Raw genomic sequence first — 21,037 nt, forward strand, 5'->3', positions numbered from 1 at the left:
TCCATTTTGGAATGTTGACATCTGGGCTTTTCGTGCTCATCTTCCTATTGCTTATCAACTTTAAGCAGTATTTTTTCGTGAAGGCGGATAAGTAATTCTCTTTCTGTGAATGCGAATGTGGAATCTATTGAGTGGGTGTGTGCATACTTTAAAGAAATAATTGAATCCAAACATCTCTTATTTTTAAATCCAGGAAACCAGAATCTAATATAATGTAAATCAATTCAGTCTCTGCTTTGGGCTTGCAGTCTTCAGACTGTTAAAAAGAAAAACGTATTAAGTGCTGAGCATTCCAATATCAACATATTTATTTTCCATCATATCCCCTCAACCCTTCTGTCTTCTGAAATCTTTTCCTTTCCGGATGTGTGGTGAAGAGCTGAGCCCCCATGTTCATTAATTCCCATATTCACTCTGATGTGTGACCTTGCTGAATCTTCCCATGGACAGGTCTGTGTGTGTTTTGTTTCTGGACAGTGCTCTATTGATTGCAAACACCCAGCTGATACATCATAAAGCACAGTTGCCTTTGTGCTTTAGGATTTTGGCTCCTCAGACCTGAAATAAACATACCACTGCCAATGTGGCTTGGAGTACAGGTGCTGGAGTATAAATAAGTCCATCAGATCTCTGGTTTGAGTTAAAACAGAGTTTAAACAGATTTTAGATACGTTCTCAGCTCAGTTAACCCTTGGTATCCATCCAGCTGCTGGCCTGACTTCCTCAACTTCATCTGGCACCTTGTGCTGAGAGAGAAAGGACAGGAGCAGGCATCTAAGATACATTAATTGTCTTTAGCTAACAGATATGTTCAATTTTAAAGTATTTATCAAAGCAACTTAGAAAAAAAAATGAGAGTATGTCTTAATTCACTCCTTTTCCTACAGGCTTTATATGTGTATGGCATATAAACTGTCTTCTGTGGTCTTTTTCAAAGCTACCTCTGAAGAGAGTTTTTCCGCTGTTCTGACCTCTGGAAGCCTACAAGCTGAAGAAGTATGATGATTTAAAGGATGGAAATGGATACCTGTTTTCTTTGACCATAACCATTACATTTGCTGAAACTTAGGGACTATAATGCTGTCGGTATCACTTCCAGTTGTGCTATTCTAAATTCTAAATTCTTTAAAGAGGGGAGATATTGCAGAGAGAACAGTTCCCAAAGTCATTAGGACTAAGGGAGAGAGCTAAAAGCAGGACATATTTTCTAAACTGATAAAGACATTTGTCTGAAAGGTGAAGAAGGCAGTTGTGTTCACCCTCCTGGGGATGCCCTACTGCAGGTGGTGAAAGGGAACAAAAGGAGCTGGGTAATCCAAACACACATTCAAAGCACAGGAGGTTCTGCACTGGTGGGTGATTTAGACTGAGGCTTAAGTCTTCAGGTTTTTTATTTCTAATTATTTTTAATCATTTTATTTATTAACAAATTACAGTTTCTAAATGGGGCTGCTGCCTCCTGGAGGATGGTAGAAACAGCCAGTTACTCAAAGCTGTGCTGGTGTAGATCCTGTGTGTTACTGCTCCTCTTCCAGGTGAACTCAGAATATCACAGATACTTCAGCACACTGTGAGCTGACATCCAGAGACATGTGTGAGGCGAACTCCATTTTGTCAAAATCCTGAAAAATGCTTAGTTCTACAAGTGCTGTATTAAAATGAAGAAGGCGGCTCAGCAGCTCTCACAAGGCTGCACTTTCCTTTCTGCAATTAAAATTGCTGCAGCAGACACTAATGGACTGTCACTGCAGAAATCCCCTCTTGGAAATCTGAGCTATATTGCCCTCTCAGGGAAGGTTTTTCTAATATAAGCAAAGGAGGATTTCATTTAACAAGGAAAGAAACCACGCTTAATGAAAACCTAAGGAATTGCAAAGAGTTTTGTACTCCCTCAAATCTCTGTTAATCTCTACCAACTTCTATTTATTCTGTGATATATATTATAAAGTTTAGTAAAAAGATCAAACCTTGGCACAAAGAAAAATGTTATCATCAACTCTATTAGAAATAATGACTTAGTAAGAAATAAATTTGTGCCTCATCGACTGGAGTGTGAAGAAATAATTTCCTTCATTGGTATTGCTTAAGCTACAGGAATTGGAGTGCAAACATTTCATGTAGGATGATCCTTTCTAAATCAATATTGTCCTTTGAATCCTGAGTTTCAAATTAAATATTACCCTCCTTCAAACAAAGGCCTGCTTGAAAATCAATGCTATTTATTTTGTCCACTGTAGTGTTATACACAAGTTTATTTTTTGTTATAAATAAAAAAAAGCCTGTGGACTTGAAAATGGAAAAAGAAAAAAATCTTCCTATTTTGCTGATTTCTGGTGTCGTTGCTAAGGCCCTGATAAGAGTCACCAGAAAATTCATCATTTTCAGGTAATAGAACTGGTCCTTGCACTAGCTGGCTACTATCAGGTTTTGTCTTGTGCTTTAATAAATTTATAGCTAAAAGTAAAATGCAGCACTTTAAAACAATGATTTTCAGGTCATCATCTGGGGTAAATCTGTTATTGATGTGGACTTTCTTTCAGGGTTTTCGTGGTGTTCCAGGTGAACTATTTGATATGATTAGAATAGTAGATCAGAGTAAGCTAAAGCAGAATATAGACTTTCAAAAAGTCCACACTGCTTGGGGGGAGACTTGTACTATTTTTATTTATTTATGAATAATAAACAGAAAACATGAGAAAAAAGACTTCTGACGAATGGAGAGAAGACCTATAATGTCATTCAGGAGTCACTTAAAACCTCTACAAAAATCAATGCAGGTAGAGATTTGGCCTTGCTCGTCAAGAACAACCCTTAAATATTCCATACTGGCTAATAAGGTCTCAAAACTGTTATCCCAGCAGAGCAGCCCATGGTCCCAGTTCTTGACTCTATGACCTTCAGGGATGAACTCATCTAGGCCCTTCTCCTGGTGGTTTTCGTTTCCTGTGCATCCCTTAGAGAGTCTGGCTCTGCTGCTGTCAGATCCAGCAGTTAAGTCACATGTTTTCACAAAGAAAGTTTACTCCAGCAACTTCCTGTGGACACCAATCCATATGGGACGTGTTTCAGGGACATACAGCGATGATCAAGGATTGGGATTTAATAAACAAAAGGTAAATAGAAAATACCACACACGTGGTGAACATATGCAACACAGCACGATACGTGCAGTTATTTCTGAATTTTGCAATGTTTTGCACTATTTAAGGAAAGTGGAGTTGGGTTTTGGCTGTCTTTTCTACTATGTTGTGGTGAGTTCTTAATAGTGGAAGTTACAGCAGGAAAGAAAAGGGGAACAAATAAAGTAAATACAGAAGTTATTGTTTCCTGAGTATTAGGAGCTCAACAAGGAGATTATCTAATTCATTACCAGACTCCAGTGCTCATCTAACCAGCTGTTGATGACTATAAAACACACCTGAAAGAACAGCAGCAAAATTAATTGCAAGTATCCCTGCTTGATATGCAATCAGTTTTCTGTCCTTGTGCAGGTTGGGAGTTTTCCATTATGTCTGGAGCCTTGATCTGAAGGTTTTTGTGATGGCCTGGACTTTCTTTTTGCTTGTGGTGGTTGTGGGGAGGCAAGGACAAAATACACACTTCAATTTATGGCCTGGAGACAAAAAAAAAGCAAAGTACCTGTGGGTACTTTCTGATTTCGTGTAAAAAGTTGGAAAATTTTTGAATCCTTGTGTTGTGATCCAGCTTTGCACTGTGTTTAACTGAGCAGTGGTTCCTGGACTGAAGGGTGAGCTTAGGAACCCTTAGGAGTCTTTTCTGTGGCTAACTACAGTGCTTAGCATTCAGATGGGAACTTGTGTATTGAGCCAAACCCAATTATTTGCAAATGAATTAGTGCATCCTCGGAGGGAGGACTGTAACAACAAGTGCTGGTTTAAAATGTCATCTTTTCTTTGGGAGAATTCTCTATAGATTTATTATTAACTATTTCCAATCTAATTTGAGGCAAACAGGAATAGGAATTCACTGAAGTTAGCAAAGAAAATTCTAACTTTGATCAAAGCCATAGCAGATTTCAGCTTGCTCCATTTTGAAAATCATGGCGATGTGAAAAGCAAGCTTTTCACTAATATTTGGCATTGTAACCAGTGCTGGCACTCGTAGGCAGTGCTTTAATTATACATTACATTAACCAGTGTGAAATACTGAGCCTTATTAAGATAGCCAAAAGCCTTCTTTATAGTTGATTTATTAGAGCTTGAAATTAACTTTTCACAGTCCAACTCGAAGAGATCAGTAGATAGGGAAATTGAGCTCTGCCTGCAGTAAGTTTCCCCAGTTATCTCCAGTGCTCTCTCCAGTCCCTTGCAGTGCATCCACCCCCTGTAGAGACCCCAGACATGGCAAAACACTGGACATCAGCATCAGCTCTCACCCTCATACCTCCATTATAAATGTCAGTGCCAATCTTGTGGTCCGTTGAAATGATTTCCTGAAGAAATGGCACTTAAAAAAAACCACCTTAGGCTCTGCCAGGTGTTCAGATGTGTGGCTGGGGTGTTGTACCAGCCTGGCTGATGCTGGAGATGTTCCACTCTGGTGTATTTGCAGATGAACATTTTTGCTCCTCCTGACACGATACTTGGTCAGTGTATGGCTGGGATGTCAGGATGTCATTAAATATTGCTAAAACGAGTCCATCACCTGTAGAGCAGTAGAGAGAACTGCAGGTCTCTGCCAGCTGAATGTGGGGATTAGCTCCCAGCATGATGGCATCTTGCACTTTTCTCCTGCTGGAATGCTTCCCACAACCTGCCTGCATTTTCAGATTCCTGAACTCCCAGATATCAGTTCTCTGATTAAATCAGTGGATCTGAAGCTCCTACATCTCGTGCTTTGCTTCTATTTGATGCTGCAAGGCAAGCCACAGTCTGGAGCTTGAGGTACTGCAAGATATAATTTCCTTGTATTTAGGATGGCAAAAAAAGAGAGCAAGGCACTCAGAGCCCCTGGCTGGTGTGACTGTGTCTTCTGTTTACCTCAAAGAGTTTTCTACATCCTGCTCCTGTGGTGTCCCCAGAGAGGAGTTGTAGTTTTAGGTGGCTGAAAGCTACTGCTTTTCTTTTTCCCACTGAGCCGTTCAAGGGCAAAGCTCCCACACTTGGAGCTGCTGCAGCCTCCCCTCCCTGGTTCCTTGTGCCTTTCCCACCCAATGACCACCTTCCCTACACCTCGGCCTTCTGTGGGATGAGCAGCTCTGCAGTGAGGGATGGTGCTTTAGTATCCTATGTCTGGGTGGCCAAAGCAGGGAGAAGATGGCACAACATCTGGAGTAAATCCATGCATTTATATTGTGTTTGTGTGGGAAAGATGTCTAGTCAAACTTTGGGTGTCTCCATCAATAGCACAGATAAACCTTTTGACTTTAAAATTTATCATCAGGATCGCTTAAGAGGAGTCACATCTGTGCACCTGTGCTGTGCCCAGTAGCTTTTTGCCTTCTTAGTGGTTCTTTGAGTTTTCAGGGTCTGTTGGTACTAAGATACTCGCCAGCATGGGCAGTGGTATCATAGCCTTGCCTGTGGATGTGGCAGGGAGGGAACCTCTGCTTCTTATTTCAGAAGTAGCTGTGTCATTCATTAGGGTGATCAGTGTATTCTGTCAGCTCCTGAATGGATGGGAAATGCCACTCCCCATAGAATGTGCAAGATAGTTGTTGGAGTTTTTTTCTCTCTTTTGTTTTTAATTACACTGTTACACTTGACTTGCCCAGCTGGGCACCAGCCTTGTGGAGAGTAGGACCAAATCAGCATGGGGCGGGGGGAAGAGGAGAGAGGCAGCGCCGTTCTGTTTAAATTAAAACTGAGCCACGTCAGAATGTTGCCAATTAAAAATAAAATGAATGACTTTGCTCTCTCTGTAGGTGACCTGTCTCCATGATTTCTTTGGGGATGATGATGTGTTTATCGCCTGTGGTCCAGAAAAATTCCGCTATGCACAGGATGACTTTTCTCTGGATGAAAGCGGTAACATCAAACGCATGCTGTGGTTTTATTTGATTTCCATTCAGTTGCTTGTATCAGATAATAATGCTGCATGCTTCTATTCTGATTTTTAAGACCCAGTACATGGAATTTAACATCCTTTTGTGATACTTATCCAGTCAGCAGATATTATAATCAGGCAAATACTGGTTGAGGTAGCCCAAGTCAGAATAAATTAACTCCTGCTCCATTTGACATTTACTGCAAGTGTATCCTTTTGATTTTCTCCAGTTACAGTCAGAGAGATATATTTTTCCTGAGAACTAAACCTCCTTATGTAGACAAGTAAATATTAAAAAAATGGGGAAAAGCAACAGTTAAAAAAAAAAAAATCACACTTCCGCTGCTTTCTTCTGCCGATTCAAAAAGCAGGGCAATAATTCCCTTTTGGAGGGGGACACAGCTGTGACAGCACCATTATTTGTCCCTGTTACGAGTGCAAGCAGAGGTGTGTAATAATGTGAGTCTCTATGATCAGTTAAGCCATGAAATCTTTAATTTCACAGAATATACAGAGCTTGCCTGTAGGACTTACCACCCACCCCACCTGGCAACTCTATCCACCAAGAGCACATGCTGCCTGCAGGTGCTAGTGAGTGCAGTAAGAGGAAATTCATATTATTTTGACCATCTAAACTCTAAAATGTGTCCTCCAAGCATTTAGGTTCATTTCCCAGAGCTCTAGGTATCCTGTATAAGGAACACGAGTCCCATGCTGTCCAATCTGCTACAATCTGACTTGGTATTGAGGACCAAAGAGAACTTTAGCTGTATGCCAGAAAGTCAAGCAGCCTCTAATCTTCAAACATTGCTTTTTTATGATTCCTTTGCAAGCCTGATTTTGTTTAACGCTGGTGCTTCTGACCTGTGTACTCCAGATGAACCCATTTTGATGGTCTTGGGTAATTAAGAGAAAGTTTTCCAAGGTTCAACTGAGACTTTGTAGGCAGAGAATAAAGCCTGTGTCAGGCTGGGGAAGCAATCTGTAACCTGAGCTTCATATTTTTTTTAACACTCAGCAGTTGAGTCAGCTCCAGCGGGAGTTCCACGCTGTAAAACAGTTTGGATGCAATCCTAGCAGAACGACTTGATGGGAAGCCCAGCTCTCTGCCTACACTCCTGGTTACTACTCACTTTTCCATCTTGGATTTCTCTCACATAAATAAGCCAAGCCTGCTGTTGGGAAGGCACCAAGTACCTGCAGCTCCCAGAGGAATTTTGAGGGGAGCAGGGGTGCCCTGCACCTCCCAGGAAGCAGATGAGGAGCTGTTAGCCAGCAGCTTTTTCCCGTTATACATCCATCATCCTTCCTTGTTACGAGTCAGATGCTGCAAGGAGAACTGCAAATCCTGAGGTTTTGCAGATGACTGCCACTTACTAAAATCTCCTCTGTCATGGGGAACTTTTTCTTGCCTGTTTGGATGACACGCACCAGGGTTGCCGGTTATTATGTTCGCTCTGGCAGGACATCAGGAAACAGAATGAGAAATAGCATAAGAGAGGATTATGTCATCTTTTTCCTCTTGACTGCCCACCACAGATTCCACCCTCTAATCCCTGCTGCTGAGCACCCTCCAGATGACATTGCTCTGTCCAATTTGTACCCACTGGTTTCAAGACCAGCCCATGGAAATGTCACACCCTGGTGATGTTTGGAGGCCTGTTTACAGCAACTTCAGCACAGTCAGGTCTCCACCTTCAGAGCCTTTTTTCCAGATGTGCAAATGCTCTGTGGTTGCTTTTGGTGTACTGACACTTGCCAAGGGCTGAGCTGGAGGAATTCCTCAGAGTCAGCCTTTTTGTGCTAGAAAATGCAAAGCTGGTTTTCTTTTCAAGGAATTACTCCCCTGGGAAAAAAATAAATTTGGAAGCTCTCACAAGGACGTAACATGAAGCATTTTTACTTTTTATGTATATTTTTTTAGTGAGTAATTCAGGTGACTGAACACAGCTGCCTGACATCTTTTGAGTCCCCCTTGGTTTCTGGGATACCCATGTGATATAGGATTGACAGATTCGGTGCCTATGGCCAGGCAAGTGAGTTGTGCTCCAAGATGCAAATGTTGCAATGCTTTTTGTCAATATCCAAGAGCATTGAAAATTATAACTTCTGCAGTGACTGAAGAGGATTTTTCCTCCTGTTTTGTCTCGGCTGGTTAACACAGTGGCTGGCTGTTTCAGATTGTCTCATGAAACACTGTAGTCTTTAGGATCAAGGAGAGATAGTCTACCTTCCATGCATTTCCCCATCCCCCAGCATCAGTACTGCTCTTCATGTATAAAAAATTTGGGCTATATTAGTGCTGGACCTCTACAAGCCTTTCTATGACATCATATGTGAGAAGTCAAGTACCTTTGGGAAAAAAACAAAACAACACACGCACACAAATTTTTCCATCCCCGATTTACAATTTCCAAAATCGTTTATCAGGGGAGAAAATAAACTCATTGTAGGTTTAATTATTGCCATGCAGTATCCCTGGAGCACAAGGCATCCTCTCCTCATATTCTTGTACTGCATGACCCGAGAGCAAACTCTCTTGCAAACCATCCAGAAGGAGAAGAGATGGACTCTCGAGTGTCTGAGAATGAGGAAAGCCTGGGGAAAAATTTAAAGCAACTACATTTTCATAGATGTACTGATATATAATTAAATAACACATACATTTAGGTCAGACAGTTTGTTTTCAGTTGACCAGTTATTTATCTGGTATGTGCTGCCTTAGTTGATTCCCACTGGAGAATCCAGTCAAGAGGGTCCTCAGTGCAGAGCTGAGCTGAACTTTTCTATTAGAAACTGTCTGTATGAGGAACATGTAATTCACATCTGTAAAAAATGCACTTTTTACATCTTGGTGAGGACAAGCTGTTGTAGGAGATGAGGTGAGACCCGTTAGCATTTGACAAAAAGGAAATTCCCTTTTTATTGTCTTCTTCTTAACTGGCTTAAGTTAATAACTTGAGGGGTGGAAAGTTCTTTTTCTGTTAGCTTTCAATGTAAATAAACCCTGCTTTTGAAGATCTGGCATGCCTGAAATCCTGGGACACACAGGGGTTTGTTAGCATTTCAGTTCCTTTCTGCAGGACCCTGTAGATCATGTTTACATTTATCCCTCTTCCTGGCGTATTTATTTTTCAAGAAAACACAGTTGGGGTTCTCATCTGCTCATGTCTTCAAGTGCATAAATCTGCTGGGCTTGTTTATACAAACCTTTCTGAAAGGGATGACTGGCCAGGACAGAGGATGTATTTTGTAGAACCATTTTGTCTTCTTTCCTTTCTGCATCTGAAAAGCTCCAACTTGTTGAGACAGAAGAGGCTGATTCAGACTGGGTGAAAGTCTCCTGGGGCAGATGTCCAGTCTGCCACTTGGAGACTTTACACCATGCCATAAGCTGTTTCGTGGCTTTCTGCACCTGCATAAGTTGCAGTCATCACTCCTCCTACTAAATCTTCACAGAAGCTTTGCAACAAATTAACTGGGTTTTTTGGCCTGATTCATCGCTCAGTGTTGACTCATTGTGCTCACTAGTCAGTGAGAACTATGACAAGGGCAAGGGCAGAAAATGTTTGTTAGGACACAGGTTTGGAGACAGGCCCTGCTAGACCCAGCCTGGCACCTACACTGTCTCAGCACCTCCTCTAGAGGAGCTGAGCCGTCCTCTTTTCCCTCCCTTTGAAAGGTCTCCTTTCTGCTCTAGAGAAAATGTGCTGATGTCAGCTTTTCCCCTTGCCCTCGATATTTGCTTTTCGGAGACAAAGCACTGAGCTGCCCAGGGGCGTTTCATACCCTCTGTCCATGGGCACAGGGACATAACCCCGGTTGCTGTGTGTTCCCCCAGAGTGCCGGGTGATGAAGGGGAGCCCTGCAGCTGCCACGGGCAGTAAGTCCTCTCCCACCCCTCAGAAGAGCTCGGCGAAGAGCCCAGCGCCCATGCGCCGCAGCAAGTCTCCAGCCGATTCAGGTAACCATCAAGATGGTGAGTGATTGTTTCTTGGTGTCTGAATATTGACTGTGCTCGAGGGAAAGACACATACTGTGTGTGTTTGCACAGGAAACCCTGGTATTCTTTTGAAAACAAGAAGCTGGTGCTACAGGGGGCACTTAATAAATGTTGGAAAGGAATTCTCTGGTTGGTTAAGTGCAGTTGTGGCTTGAGGTTGTACCACACACAGTCTCACAGCCTCCTTCCCTAACAATATTTTAGAAGAAGTTTCCACTTCACAGGCAGGAAATCAAGGCCCACAGTGCTCCCAAATGTCCCCTATAGATACAGACTGATTTAGAATAACCTTCTGTGCAAAGCTAGTGGTAATTACTGTACAGGTCAGAAGTGGCTTCTTCTAATAGTTATTAAAAGAAGACCAGTGATCTTGCAACTGGAGAACTGGTGATGGGTTTATTGATGTGATCCTGAGACAGTCACTCACTAATAAAAGAGAAGGAAAAATGGGAATTTGCTGCCGCAGCTTGCACCACTTGAAAAGCCTCCCTCCTCCTTCAGTAGCCCCTGGACTGGTGGTGTGGCTCACCTGGAGAGCTGCAGAGCCTGCTGATTGAAGGTTGGGCTGCACATTGTAGTAATTATAGTGACTGATAGTTTTTACAGTCATGGAAAGTTCCTAGAGTCACAATGAATATCTAGTGTGTCATCTGCTTGCCTGTTCTGTTCCAAAAGAGAACCAGACATGGCCTGTCACTAAAATGGCCAAAACACAAAAAAAAGGACGCCAGGATTCCAGGAGAGCTTCATATCTTGAATTCAAGTGACCCACAGCATTAACAGAGGTGATATAAAAGAGAAATTACTTTTCCCCCTCATGCTTACACACAACATATTGCATGGGAACACCACACAACAGCTGACCATCAGTAGACACTGGATTATTGGATATAAAATTCTCTTGACAGTAATCAGAAGGATTTTCCCCAGGAAGCAGTTTGATTTTTTAGGGTCTCTTGGTTGGTTCTTTAGCTACTTAAAAGGACAGTGTGAACTTGGTTGGCACATGCCAAGACACTGTAATTTTAAAAAAAAGGTATTTCTCTGTGAGGGGATTTTACATTCATAAAATTTTTCTTCAATATGCCAGTGTAGGTTGTTCTTAAACTCAGGCTTGCTATAATCTAAAAAGCTTTTATAATCCCAAATGCCTGGTAAAGTTGTCTGGGTACATTGAAGGCATGGTGGAAATTATGTTGTTGATTTAAAAAATCCCAAACTAACATTCATTGATCTGGGTGTCAGCTCATGCATGAGTTGTGAAACAGCATTTAAACCTTCTCCATAAGGATCAGGTAGGTACTAATTACCACCAGAACAAGACTTTATTGCATGAGCATATAGTCTAATGTGAAATGGCAACTATTGTGTTCCTGATTTTAACTGACTGAGTGACTTACAGGAACAGAATGGTGACTCATCTGATGAGGTTTAATGAACACAGTCAGCAGAGCTTTTCAGAGGGAGATTAAAATAACCAGGAATGCTGAACAATAGCCAGTTCCTGGAGTTAAGGCCAGTAATGAAGGACAAATCAGGTTTCTTTAATCCATCCAGACAAGGGTCTTTCCTGTAATTTCAATACAGGAAGAAATGGCAGCCTGTCGTGTTTAATAACAATGAAAAAGACTGAACTCCTTCAGCACTGAAAGATGGAAGATTTGTTTACTCAGGACAGAGAGAAAAAAGAATACAGTTTTGTATTCTTGTCTTGAATTTGTAATAATTTAAGTGGATTTACACATCATTTAAGAATCAATATTTACGTTTAGGTGGATTTCGAAGTTATCACATTAAAAAGGCAAGGAATGCTTACTGAAGCCTGATTAATAAAAGATTATCTGACTTTTTTTTCCCCCACAGAATTCTCGCCCATTTAATTTTTGAAACTGTTTAAAAATAGTTTTACTTCAAATATATATTTTTTTTTTGCTATGTGTTTGCTTTCCTACCCATTCATACTTTCTATCTTTGCTGTCTTTCACTCTGCTATGGTGATATCAGATATATTGTCATATCAGAACCTTTAGTTTCCTTGGTTTTGTGTTGTTAGTTTCTGTTCTCTGCAGTTCTTCTATAAGCAGGTTTCTGTACCCTCTAAGTCTCTAAGGCCATTGTGACATATCTGGGCACTGATATCAATGCAGATTCAGAGGTAAATCTCTATGCTGCTTCAGTGAAAGAATTCTGAACCCTCCTCATTACAAACACACTGCAGTTACAGAAAAGGATGTTATTTTCTTCCATTTCTCATCCTAATTATTCCATTCCCCCACTAAAGCATATGGAAAATGGTACATTATTTATCAGCAGCAAAAATGAGAATGCAGTGGAGTTCCATGTGGACAGTGGTTGCATGCATTGCCTACCGAGGCAGCTGAGGCTTAATTCAGTTTTATATGAACTGTGATAAATTCTTTGGCTGTCTTGTTGCAGCAGTCCTGGCAGCAAACTATGTAAGTGGTCAGGTCCCATTCCAAAATAACATGGATTAATTTAGAGTAACAGAGAACACACAAACAAAATATTTGGTAAAAAAGCATCAGGACAAAAGGCCGTGCACAGAAGTACAACAGCACAGAGAGTGCCAGCTCCCAGCTGCAGTGGTCTGAGTTCACTGGCTGAATCCGTCCCTTCTGCCAGAGGGAATTTGCCTCCTGCCTCAATGTGTCATGGCCTCACTGTGAAAAGCTCAGTTTCCCCTAGGCAGCCAGAGCTCTTCAGCTCCAAGGATATTCAAAAAGTGAGGCAGCTAATCCACAGGAACTTGTTAAACACTGTTTTCTTGGTGCAGTACCTTCCCCTTTATTTACTGTACAGTCATTTAAAGGAACGAACGAATGAGAATTGAATGAATGAATGAAGAATGAAGAAATGTCTTGCTATAAGCAGATGGCAACAGACCCCAGTCCTTATATTCCCAAGGGGAATCCTTTCTTCCTTCTCTCATTAACCCCCAAATATATATATATATATATATATATACCTTTTCTGGTTAGACTCAGCTATTCCTCCAGACTCTATGTTGATCGTTCCGTCAGGGGACTGTTTTCACCTCTTGGTTCAGTTTAACTGGAAGGCCCTGGGTGCTTTGCCAGCAGTTCCACTGGGCTTCCAATATATCCTCTACTTTCCAACCTCTTTGGCACTGGAGCTGTGACATAGCCTTTCATCTACATCCTCCACCCATCATGTTGCTTCCAGCGAAGTGCACTTAGCAAAATACATCAGGATTTTACTTCTCTCCCTTCAACAATGTATCCAAGTGCCTTTCTCTTTTTTCCCAAATGTTACCTAAGAAAGCTGAAACTAGTTTCTCATATATCAGGTGTGAATTGAGATTTGGATGGGATTGGTGTCTCTGTCCAGCCTTAGGTGAGCTTGGGTTGTTGTGTTTCAGTACAAACTGAACATGCAAGAAAGACACAGGCAAACTAGAGAAAACCCAGAAGAAATTTTCTCTAGAAATGGATTAATCCAGGTTAGAGAAAAGGAAAATTGAGAAGGGACAATGTAACACTCTCCAAATTCATTTGAAGTACTGAAAAGAGGATCAGGAACAATTTTCCTGTGTGCCAGTGAGGGATAGGACAGGACATTGGTTTAATCTTTAATAGGAGATATACAGATCAGATATTAGGAATACTTTTCAATTATAAGTAACTTAATTACTGCATCAGGTCTCTCAGAGAGCCTGTGAGTCCCTGTCAGACTTTGTGCAGTTAAAAAATAAGATCTCTGCCAGGGATGGCCCAAATATATTTTATCCCAATTTAGAGCACAAAATTGGAGTTACAAAGCTTCTATGGTATTTCTAGCCTCGATTTTTCTTTCTATGGAGTCAGCTTTGCTAAAAGGCATAGCTTAGAGCAGTGAAATCCATCCCTCTCCTAAGATGACAGAGGAAAACTGTCCATAAGGAGGGAAGTCACTGTGCTGCTGCTATGGTCCATGAGATTTAAATGGAATAGGATCAGCATGAGGTTTGGCAAAATTTCTTTAACAGACTGCTCCAATAAGGAGTCAAACCAAGGAAAAGACAGAACTGAAGCTCTGGGGAGAAATACAGGGGAGAAAATAATGATGTCATTTGCCATTACTTCTTTGTTATAAAAACGTATCTTACAATAACTCACATACCAAACAAGGTATTTGTTTTATAACAAATTTTATATTTCAGTTTTATAACATGCGTCGTGATAGGAGAGTTAGTGACTTTTAAAACCAATCCTTTGCAGGAGAGAGCCACAGGTACCTGAACTGAAACGTGAAAATGTCTTTGCCCAGTTTTGCCTTGATTTGGCTCAAGGAGAATATGAACAGGACTCTGAGGCACTGCTGCAGGACCTTAGTGTCTCGGTCCTCTAATGGGAAGGTTTGGATAGAGGGACAAAAGCATATTCACCAGGCAGCAGCAATTAGCAAAACAGACAGAGAATGTCAGTCTGTCCTGACTGCAGAGCTGGCTCCCCGGGGTCATTATATATGAATGTGTTAAAAAGGCAGCAGATGTCTTTGGGATTGCACATGAGAGACAGCAGCTTGTTCTCTCGCTTGTGCTGTGTATGTTCTGCTCACTGACAGTCCACACTGCACATCCAGGGAGAGATCCCCTCACAAAACCTGGTAAGAAGAGGATACCAGCACTGCAGAGCTGAGGGGCTGGAAGTTTGGAGGTGCCTGAGCGAGGGATGCCTGTGCAATCTGAATTCTTCCACTCCTGAACAAACAGTACAATGGAGCCTTTATTTTTCCCATGGCTCCCCTGTCCTGGAGTGCAGGAAGGCTCGTGCTCACTAAACAAGCTGCTATTTCTACATTTGCTTTATGCTGTCCTTGTTCTGTTTGTTCCCTCTCTTTAATTTCTTGATGACACTTCAAACCCTGACCTGGGGACAAACCTATCTATGTATTTTGTGGTTCTTTCTCTCAGTCTTGTGGTGTATGAGCATGTGCTCCTCGAACTAGGAACTCATCTGCTGAATCCTGGGAACCCCAGTCAAGCAAGGAGCATTAACCTTATTTTACAAATTGCTGGAAATAAATATCTCCATGCCTTTTGAGCACTCACTGTGATCTTTTTCCAGTTCTGTATGTTGATAGAAAGGGGAGTTCAAAAGATGGACCTCACTAACTTCATTTACAGGTCTTGGTGCTCATCATCACTGGAAGTTCAGGTCCAGAGTCCCAGTCATCCAGGCAAGCCTGAGCAACAGTCACAGAACAATTGCATATGGGAATTTTGGCTAAAAGGGGTCCTACAAGAAGGCTGAAGAGGGACTTTGACAAGACCATGGAGTGACAGGACAAGGAGGAATGGCTTTGAGCTGAAGGAGGGTAGTTTTAGATATTAGGAAGAAATTAGGGTGGTGAGGCCCTGGCACAGGCTGCCCAGAGAAGCTGTGGCTGCCCCATCCCTGGAAGTGTCCAAGGCCAGGTTGGATGGGGCTTGGAGCAACCTGGGCTAGTGGAAGGTGTCCCTGCCCATGGCAGGGGGTGGGATGAGATTCTGTGACTCTATGATCCTAAAACATCTGGGGGAGAAGGAGACAGAGAATTCAACTTATCTGGATCTTTCATAGCCATCTCAAACATGACATGATTATTCTCCCTCGTCCCTCTCATGTGCTGGACAAGCCTGATTTCTCTCAAGTACAAATTGCCTTGTGCACTGGAGGAGATAAGGAGCCTATGAAAACAATGTAGTGCACATGTGCATGCAATTAAAGGATGTGTTATATGCACAAAGGGCCTTTAAGGTAGATTGGGCTTGCAAAGCAAATACAATGACATAAATAAGACATAAGACACAAAAAACAACATGGTGGGAAAAAACCCCAAAAGAATTCTAATAAAAACTCGTTATAAAGAATAGTTCCCATTAGCTGAGCGTAGGTGAGATCCTGAGCTATCCTAAGTCATCAACAGATTTTAGTGGAGCAACAGCATTATACACCACCTGGGATCTGCTCTTTGCCTCTTGATATTTTTTTGCATTTCAGTTCAAAAGAAATGCAGGCAAGTTTGCTTATGAACACTATTCTTCATTAGCAGACATAGAGAAAATTAAACTGGGCTTCTTAATTGTTGCTCCTGCTGCAAAATTGTACTGTATTTGTAATGATATCCATCCATCTCATTCTATTTCTGATTTGGATGTCACATCTGTTTTTTTGTTGATGCTCATAAAATATTAATATCCCTGCTGTAGCACTTAAAAGTCTCATTGTATTAGGGAATTTCTATCCTTCTCTGCAGCAATTACATCCATTTGCTGCACGCTGACTGTTTGCTGTTCTTCCAGTCTTCCTCTTTGGGGAAGGGAAATTTTGGTTATTTGTGGAGTTGTTAGGTGGCATTTTTCATCTTAGGATGATCAGTGACAATTGAAAATAAATAAAGAGGCTTTTTAGGCATTGGAGAAGGATTCCTGCTAATACAGATCATATTAGTAACTATTCTATCCCACGTTTTCTTTAATAGGAAACACAAAGTCACTTGGTGAAATAAAACATAAAAGAGATCCGAGTTCTTTTTTACTGAATTGCCTTCATTATATGGCTTATAGTTAGAGAACTCTACTTTTTTTCCCCAGCAGCCTCGAGGGCAGCTCACTTTGCAGAACTGGAGCACAGTGAAGTGTCACAGCACAGTGCAGGGACCGGCGTGTAACAGTCTCTGGGTTTCCATAACTAGTTTTTTCCCCCTACCAATAGAGAATGGTCTGAGTGGAATGGGGAGGTAAAGGCTCACTCTCTTCCCTAATTATCTATAAACCATTATTTCTACCACCTTTCAAGAAATCAAGAAATTTCCTCAGTGAGGTGCATTTGCAGTGGGAAAAAAAGCTGTCTGTGATGAATAGCCTCCTCTTCCCAATAGAGGAGGGAATGCAGAGAGATGAAGACAGAGGACCCACATCACCACGAATCGAGTCTGAGCTGCTCTCCTGTGCTGGTAGCTCCTCCTTTGTCCTGAGGCTTACATGTTTCTCTACACTTATTTGAACTCACTTGTATGACCTCTGCATTTGGGTCAGTGACACTACAAACCTGGGCCACCCCCTCCTCTTTCTCACAAGAAGGTAACAGAGAAGAGGAATGAGGCTGCCGTAGGCATTAAAGCAAGAGTTGTGCTGGTTCTGCTCTTAAAAGTACGACACCCATATATAATCTTACAGTATGATACTTTATACACTTCTTCAGTCTCCTCCAGACACTCAAGTACTTGCTGTACTTGCTTATTTTTAAGTAGCCCATTTGCAGATTCAGCTATTACAATTGAAAACATAAGTGCCGTGTGCTGAAATCATCCACCCTCCTCTGTGCATGCCTTTACAGTTAGAGAAATGATACAGAGAGATACTGGGCACTTTGAGAGCAGGACAGCCAGCCTGGAGTATTACATGCTCGCTTTCTGTGTGAAACATCAACACAACTCAAAATTCCTTCCTTAAGGGCAGGGATTTGTGTATTTATCTGGAGGGCCGGCAACACTACAGCCATTTAAGGAAATGACAATCAAAATATTTGAGGTTTGGTTTTGTGGCTTGTGCTGAATACATAAACATCTGGAGTAGGTTTTGGAAATGCCACTTTCTATAGACTTGATTGGGATATGTAGTTTAATGCTAATAAGGCCTCCAGCTGCATGGATTGCAAAAAAGAAAAGGCCAGAAAGGACAATACCCTTGGACACAGCCAGCATGAGTCTGAATTCCCTCGAATAAGGCTACTTGTGCTGATGGAGCTTTGTGTTTAAACCCCTGGTAACAAGAGAATCTGTATCCCTGGAGCTGATACCTGACCTGTGAATGACCAAATTCACTATGTGTAAGCATGTCCTTAGGAAAAAGGTATTGTGACACCTAGCAATTATCAAAGACATTAGCTTACCCCAGTGAACATCAGTGGTAGGAAAAAAATTGATTTATCCTTATTCCATTTGGTTTCCCTTCATTTTTTCTGCATAATATGCTATTTACTTTGATTCCTTTTTAATCCAATAAATGCATAACATCTTGCCCTGACATAGACCCATGCCCTTCACTTTTGAGTAAAACCCAGGCCTGTGAAAGCCTGGAACAGTCATTCCAAAAGCCATTTGGTTTAAATAAATAACATTTTTTTTTTTTAATTGAGAATAACTATTTTTTTTTCAAAGCAACATGAACAAACAAATCAACCCAAAAGACCAGATTTTGATCTTTGCAAATATCTTTGCAAAAGATTGTTTCTTGGTGTAATTCTCCTGTTCCTCCCCTGATAGACCATGTCCACTTCTCTGGTGCAGGCAGCAGAGGAAGAGCAGAGATGTGTCACGTCACCCTGTGCTTCCACCAAGGCTTCAGAAGGGCTCTTTGATCACATAATCCCACCCACAGCTACTAAATCCAAGGCATTTCAGGCTGCTGTTTGTCCAATTTGTAATCATCTAACATTTCTTGTCTAGGACTCAGGATATCTTCAGCCTCTGGTTTCCACACGCCCTTAAACTGTTTGAGAACATAGACATTGTCTTTCTGTTTCTGTGATGATGTGTATCTTGGATCTATTTGGTGGATGTTTGCTGTGTAAAATACTGCTCCTTCTATTTGTTTTCTATTCCACTGTATTTTGTATTTTGCAGTCAATTACCCGGAGTAGCTGAAAGCCTTGAGTTAGGTTAATAGCCATGGTATTTGTTTGGGTTTTTTCTCCTGCCTAACATGAATAAACTATAGTGTTTCTGTGTTAAATGTTTGGAGACCTTCCGTCTCCCCAGAGGAGAAAGATCTTCCCCTTGCTTGTCTGATTTCTAGCTTCTGTCTTGTTTTCTGTCAGCAAACGGGACCTCAAGCAGTCAGCTGTCCACACCCAAATCCAAGCAGTCCCCGATCTCCACACCCACCAGCCCAGGGAGCCTCCGTAAGCACAAGGTATTACGTTTCTTATACCTTACTACATCTGTTCCTGCCTTAGTTCACTCAGACTTTTGTGACACTGAAGCCATGGCCATATTCTCTGGAAGCACAACTCCTTATGTTGAGACAGTGGAGTTTGGCCCTTTACCTGAAAGGGTTGTCACTTCAGACTCTGCAGGATAGTGAGCAACAAATCATTGGCCTGTTTCCTCTACTAGAGTTATTAAATGTGTGCTGGAGAGCATCCAGATGGATCAGAAGAGAGAACTTAACCCTGAGCTTGTATCACTATTCGAAAAAGTTATTGATGGATATGGTTTCATATAAATCCTCTTCTCTTGGAAAGCCTCAATTGTTGGCAAATCCAGTCGATTAAACAGCAGAAGCAATGCAAATGTTACTGAAGCTCTAAGACATCACTTTAATGATGCTCCTCAAGAATTTATTTTTTTTAATTATTTAAGAGCATGCTCTGTTTTACAGGAACCAGATGATTTTTTTACAGCTGATGTGGTAATTGTGATCTGGAACAGTAGCTGGTTTTCCTGGTCACAAACAGCATGTCTAACAGGTAGCACAGCATCCTAGTAAAGATCTGTAAACCTGTGCTGGCTCATAGATAATTCATGTATTGATTTATTTAAAAGGTACAGCAACTGTCACAGCTTTTTCAGTTCCTGTTGTTCAGTGTCATTCTGTGCTGAGTTCAGACTTTCATTTCCACAGACCTTTGCATTCCTGGAATAGCCATAGTGCTGCTTCCACCAGCCTTCACTTGATAGGAACTTGGACATAAATGTAGGTGTGAGAGGAGGTCAAGGAGATTTCTCTTTAGTAATCAGAATGCACCTCTCATCCTGAGAGTGATTTTGAAAATATTGACTTGAAATTCTGGAAGAGTAATTTAAAAATTCTGGTGGTGCTGAGGTTTTGCAGTCAGCAGCCTCATGAAATCTACTGTGGGCTAAATTGCACGGGCTGGGCTCATTTTGGTTAACAAAGGGGTAGCTGAATTCAAATGAAGTCTGTTTTCCTCAGGACTTCACTCTGATCTCAGCTGCTCAGTCCAGGTCTGAGGAAATAAACCAATTTTACACAAAATGTGTCCAGATTCATTATTAATTTACAACTGAGAACAGAATCTGGCCCATGGTCTGAATTCAACAATTGCTTGTGTACATTCAGCAGGAGTAATGCTGTAAACTGCATCCTCTGCTTCAGCAGCAAGGACCTAAAATGCTTTCCAAACATTATCCCATTTAGAACTGTGGAGATGAGGATTTGCTTCCTGGCAAAGACCAGTTAAACTCACCTTTTTAATGTATTATGTGTGCTTTCAGCTGGCTGGTTTATGACCTTTTCCAATGAAGCCCCGAGAACATTTGTGATAGAGGGTGACTGCTGAGGGCAAAGCCAATCCAGTATGATTTTCTCCACTAAGTTAAGCCAATCAGCAAACACAAATGCAGCATTTTAGGTTACCAGAATATTCACGCATCATTGTCTTTCTCCCAGGAGCAATTTCCTGCTTATGATGAAATCGCTTCTTTTTTTTCCCCTTAAAGCTCAAATGGTAAATGCTTAAGTTGAGTACACCACAAATTCCTATTTCACCTCTTCTTACATCAAGATTTCTGTGAATTTCCTTCCTGAGTATTTGGGGTTTATTTCATTTTGCTCACAGTTATTACCTGTGTGTGGGTCAGAGTCCAAACAGGTCCCAGGAGGGCATTAGCCCTTGGGCTGGTTTGTGTTCCTAATTCCATGCAGAACTTTGAGGAAGCAGAATAAGATGGTTATCCAAGAAAGGTACCCTGGAAAAGCTTTACATTCAGCATCTGATCCAAATAATAACCTTGGGATTGTTTTCTTAACCTTTCTCGTTAATCAGAAATTACTTAAAATAAGGAATAAATCATGGAATGTGATTTTCCTAGAGATTTGTCCTGAAGGTAACTTTCAAATTAAGGTAAGGCTCTTTATTGTGGACATAGGTTCAAAGATACCTGGTCAAGGCAAGGTCCTGCTCTTCCATGCATGTGTTAAAATGGTCACACTGATCCAGAAACAAACAAACAAAAAAATCAGTTCTCAAACTTATCCCTGAACAGACAACTTTCTTCTGG

At 41.4% G+C, this 21,037-nt stretch overlaps 1 protein-coding gene across 5 annotated transcripts in view; it reads left to right on the forward strand.

Annotated features, from left to right (window-relative positions):
- Positions 1-21,037, forward strand: part of DCX (doublecortin) — a 91,368-nt gene that overhangs the window by 58,263 nt on the left and 12,068 nt on the right. For 2 of the 5 annotated variants that reach the window (XM_027718854.2, XM_039382688.1), the window contains 3 exons: positions 5,885-5,987; positions 9,848-9,985; positions 18,832-18,929. In XM_027718854.2, coding sequence (XP_027574655.1) covers positions 5,885-5,987; positions 9,848-9,985; positions 18,832-18,929 — 339 coding nt within the window. The remainder of the gene's footprint in view (positions 1-5,884; positions 5,988-9,847; positions 9,986-18,831; positions 18,930-21,037) is intronic. The other 3 variants (XM_039382689.1, XM_039382690.1, XM_039382691.1) reach the window with 3 other exon arrangements.

The sequence above is a fragment of the Pipra filicauda genome, unplaced genomic scaffold (assembly GCF_003945595.2).
Source record: "Pipra filicauda isolate LSUMZ 115617 unplaced genomic scaffold, ASM394559v2 scaffold281_size1565311_pilon, whole genome shotgun sequence".
Lineage (NCBI taxonomy): Eukaryota > Metazoa > Chordata > Aves > Passeriformes > Pipridae > Pipra > Pipra filicauda.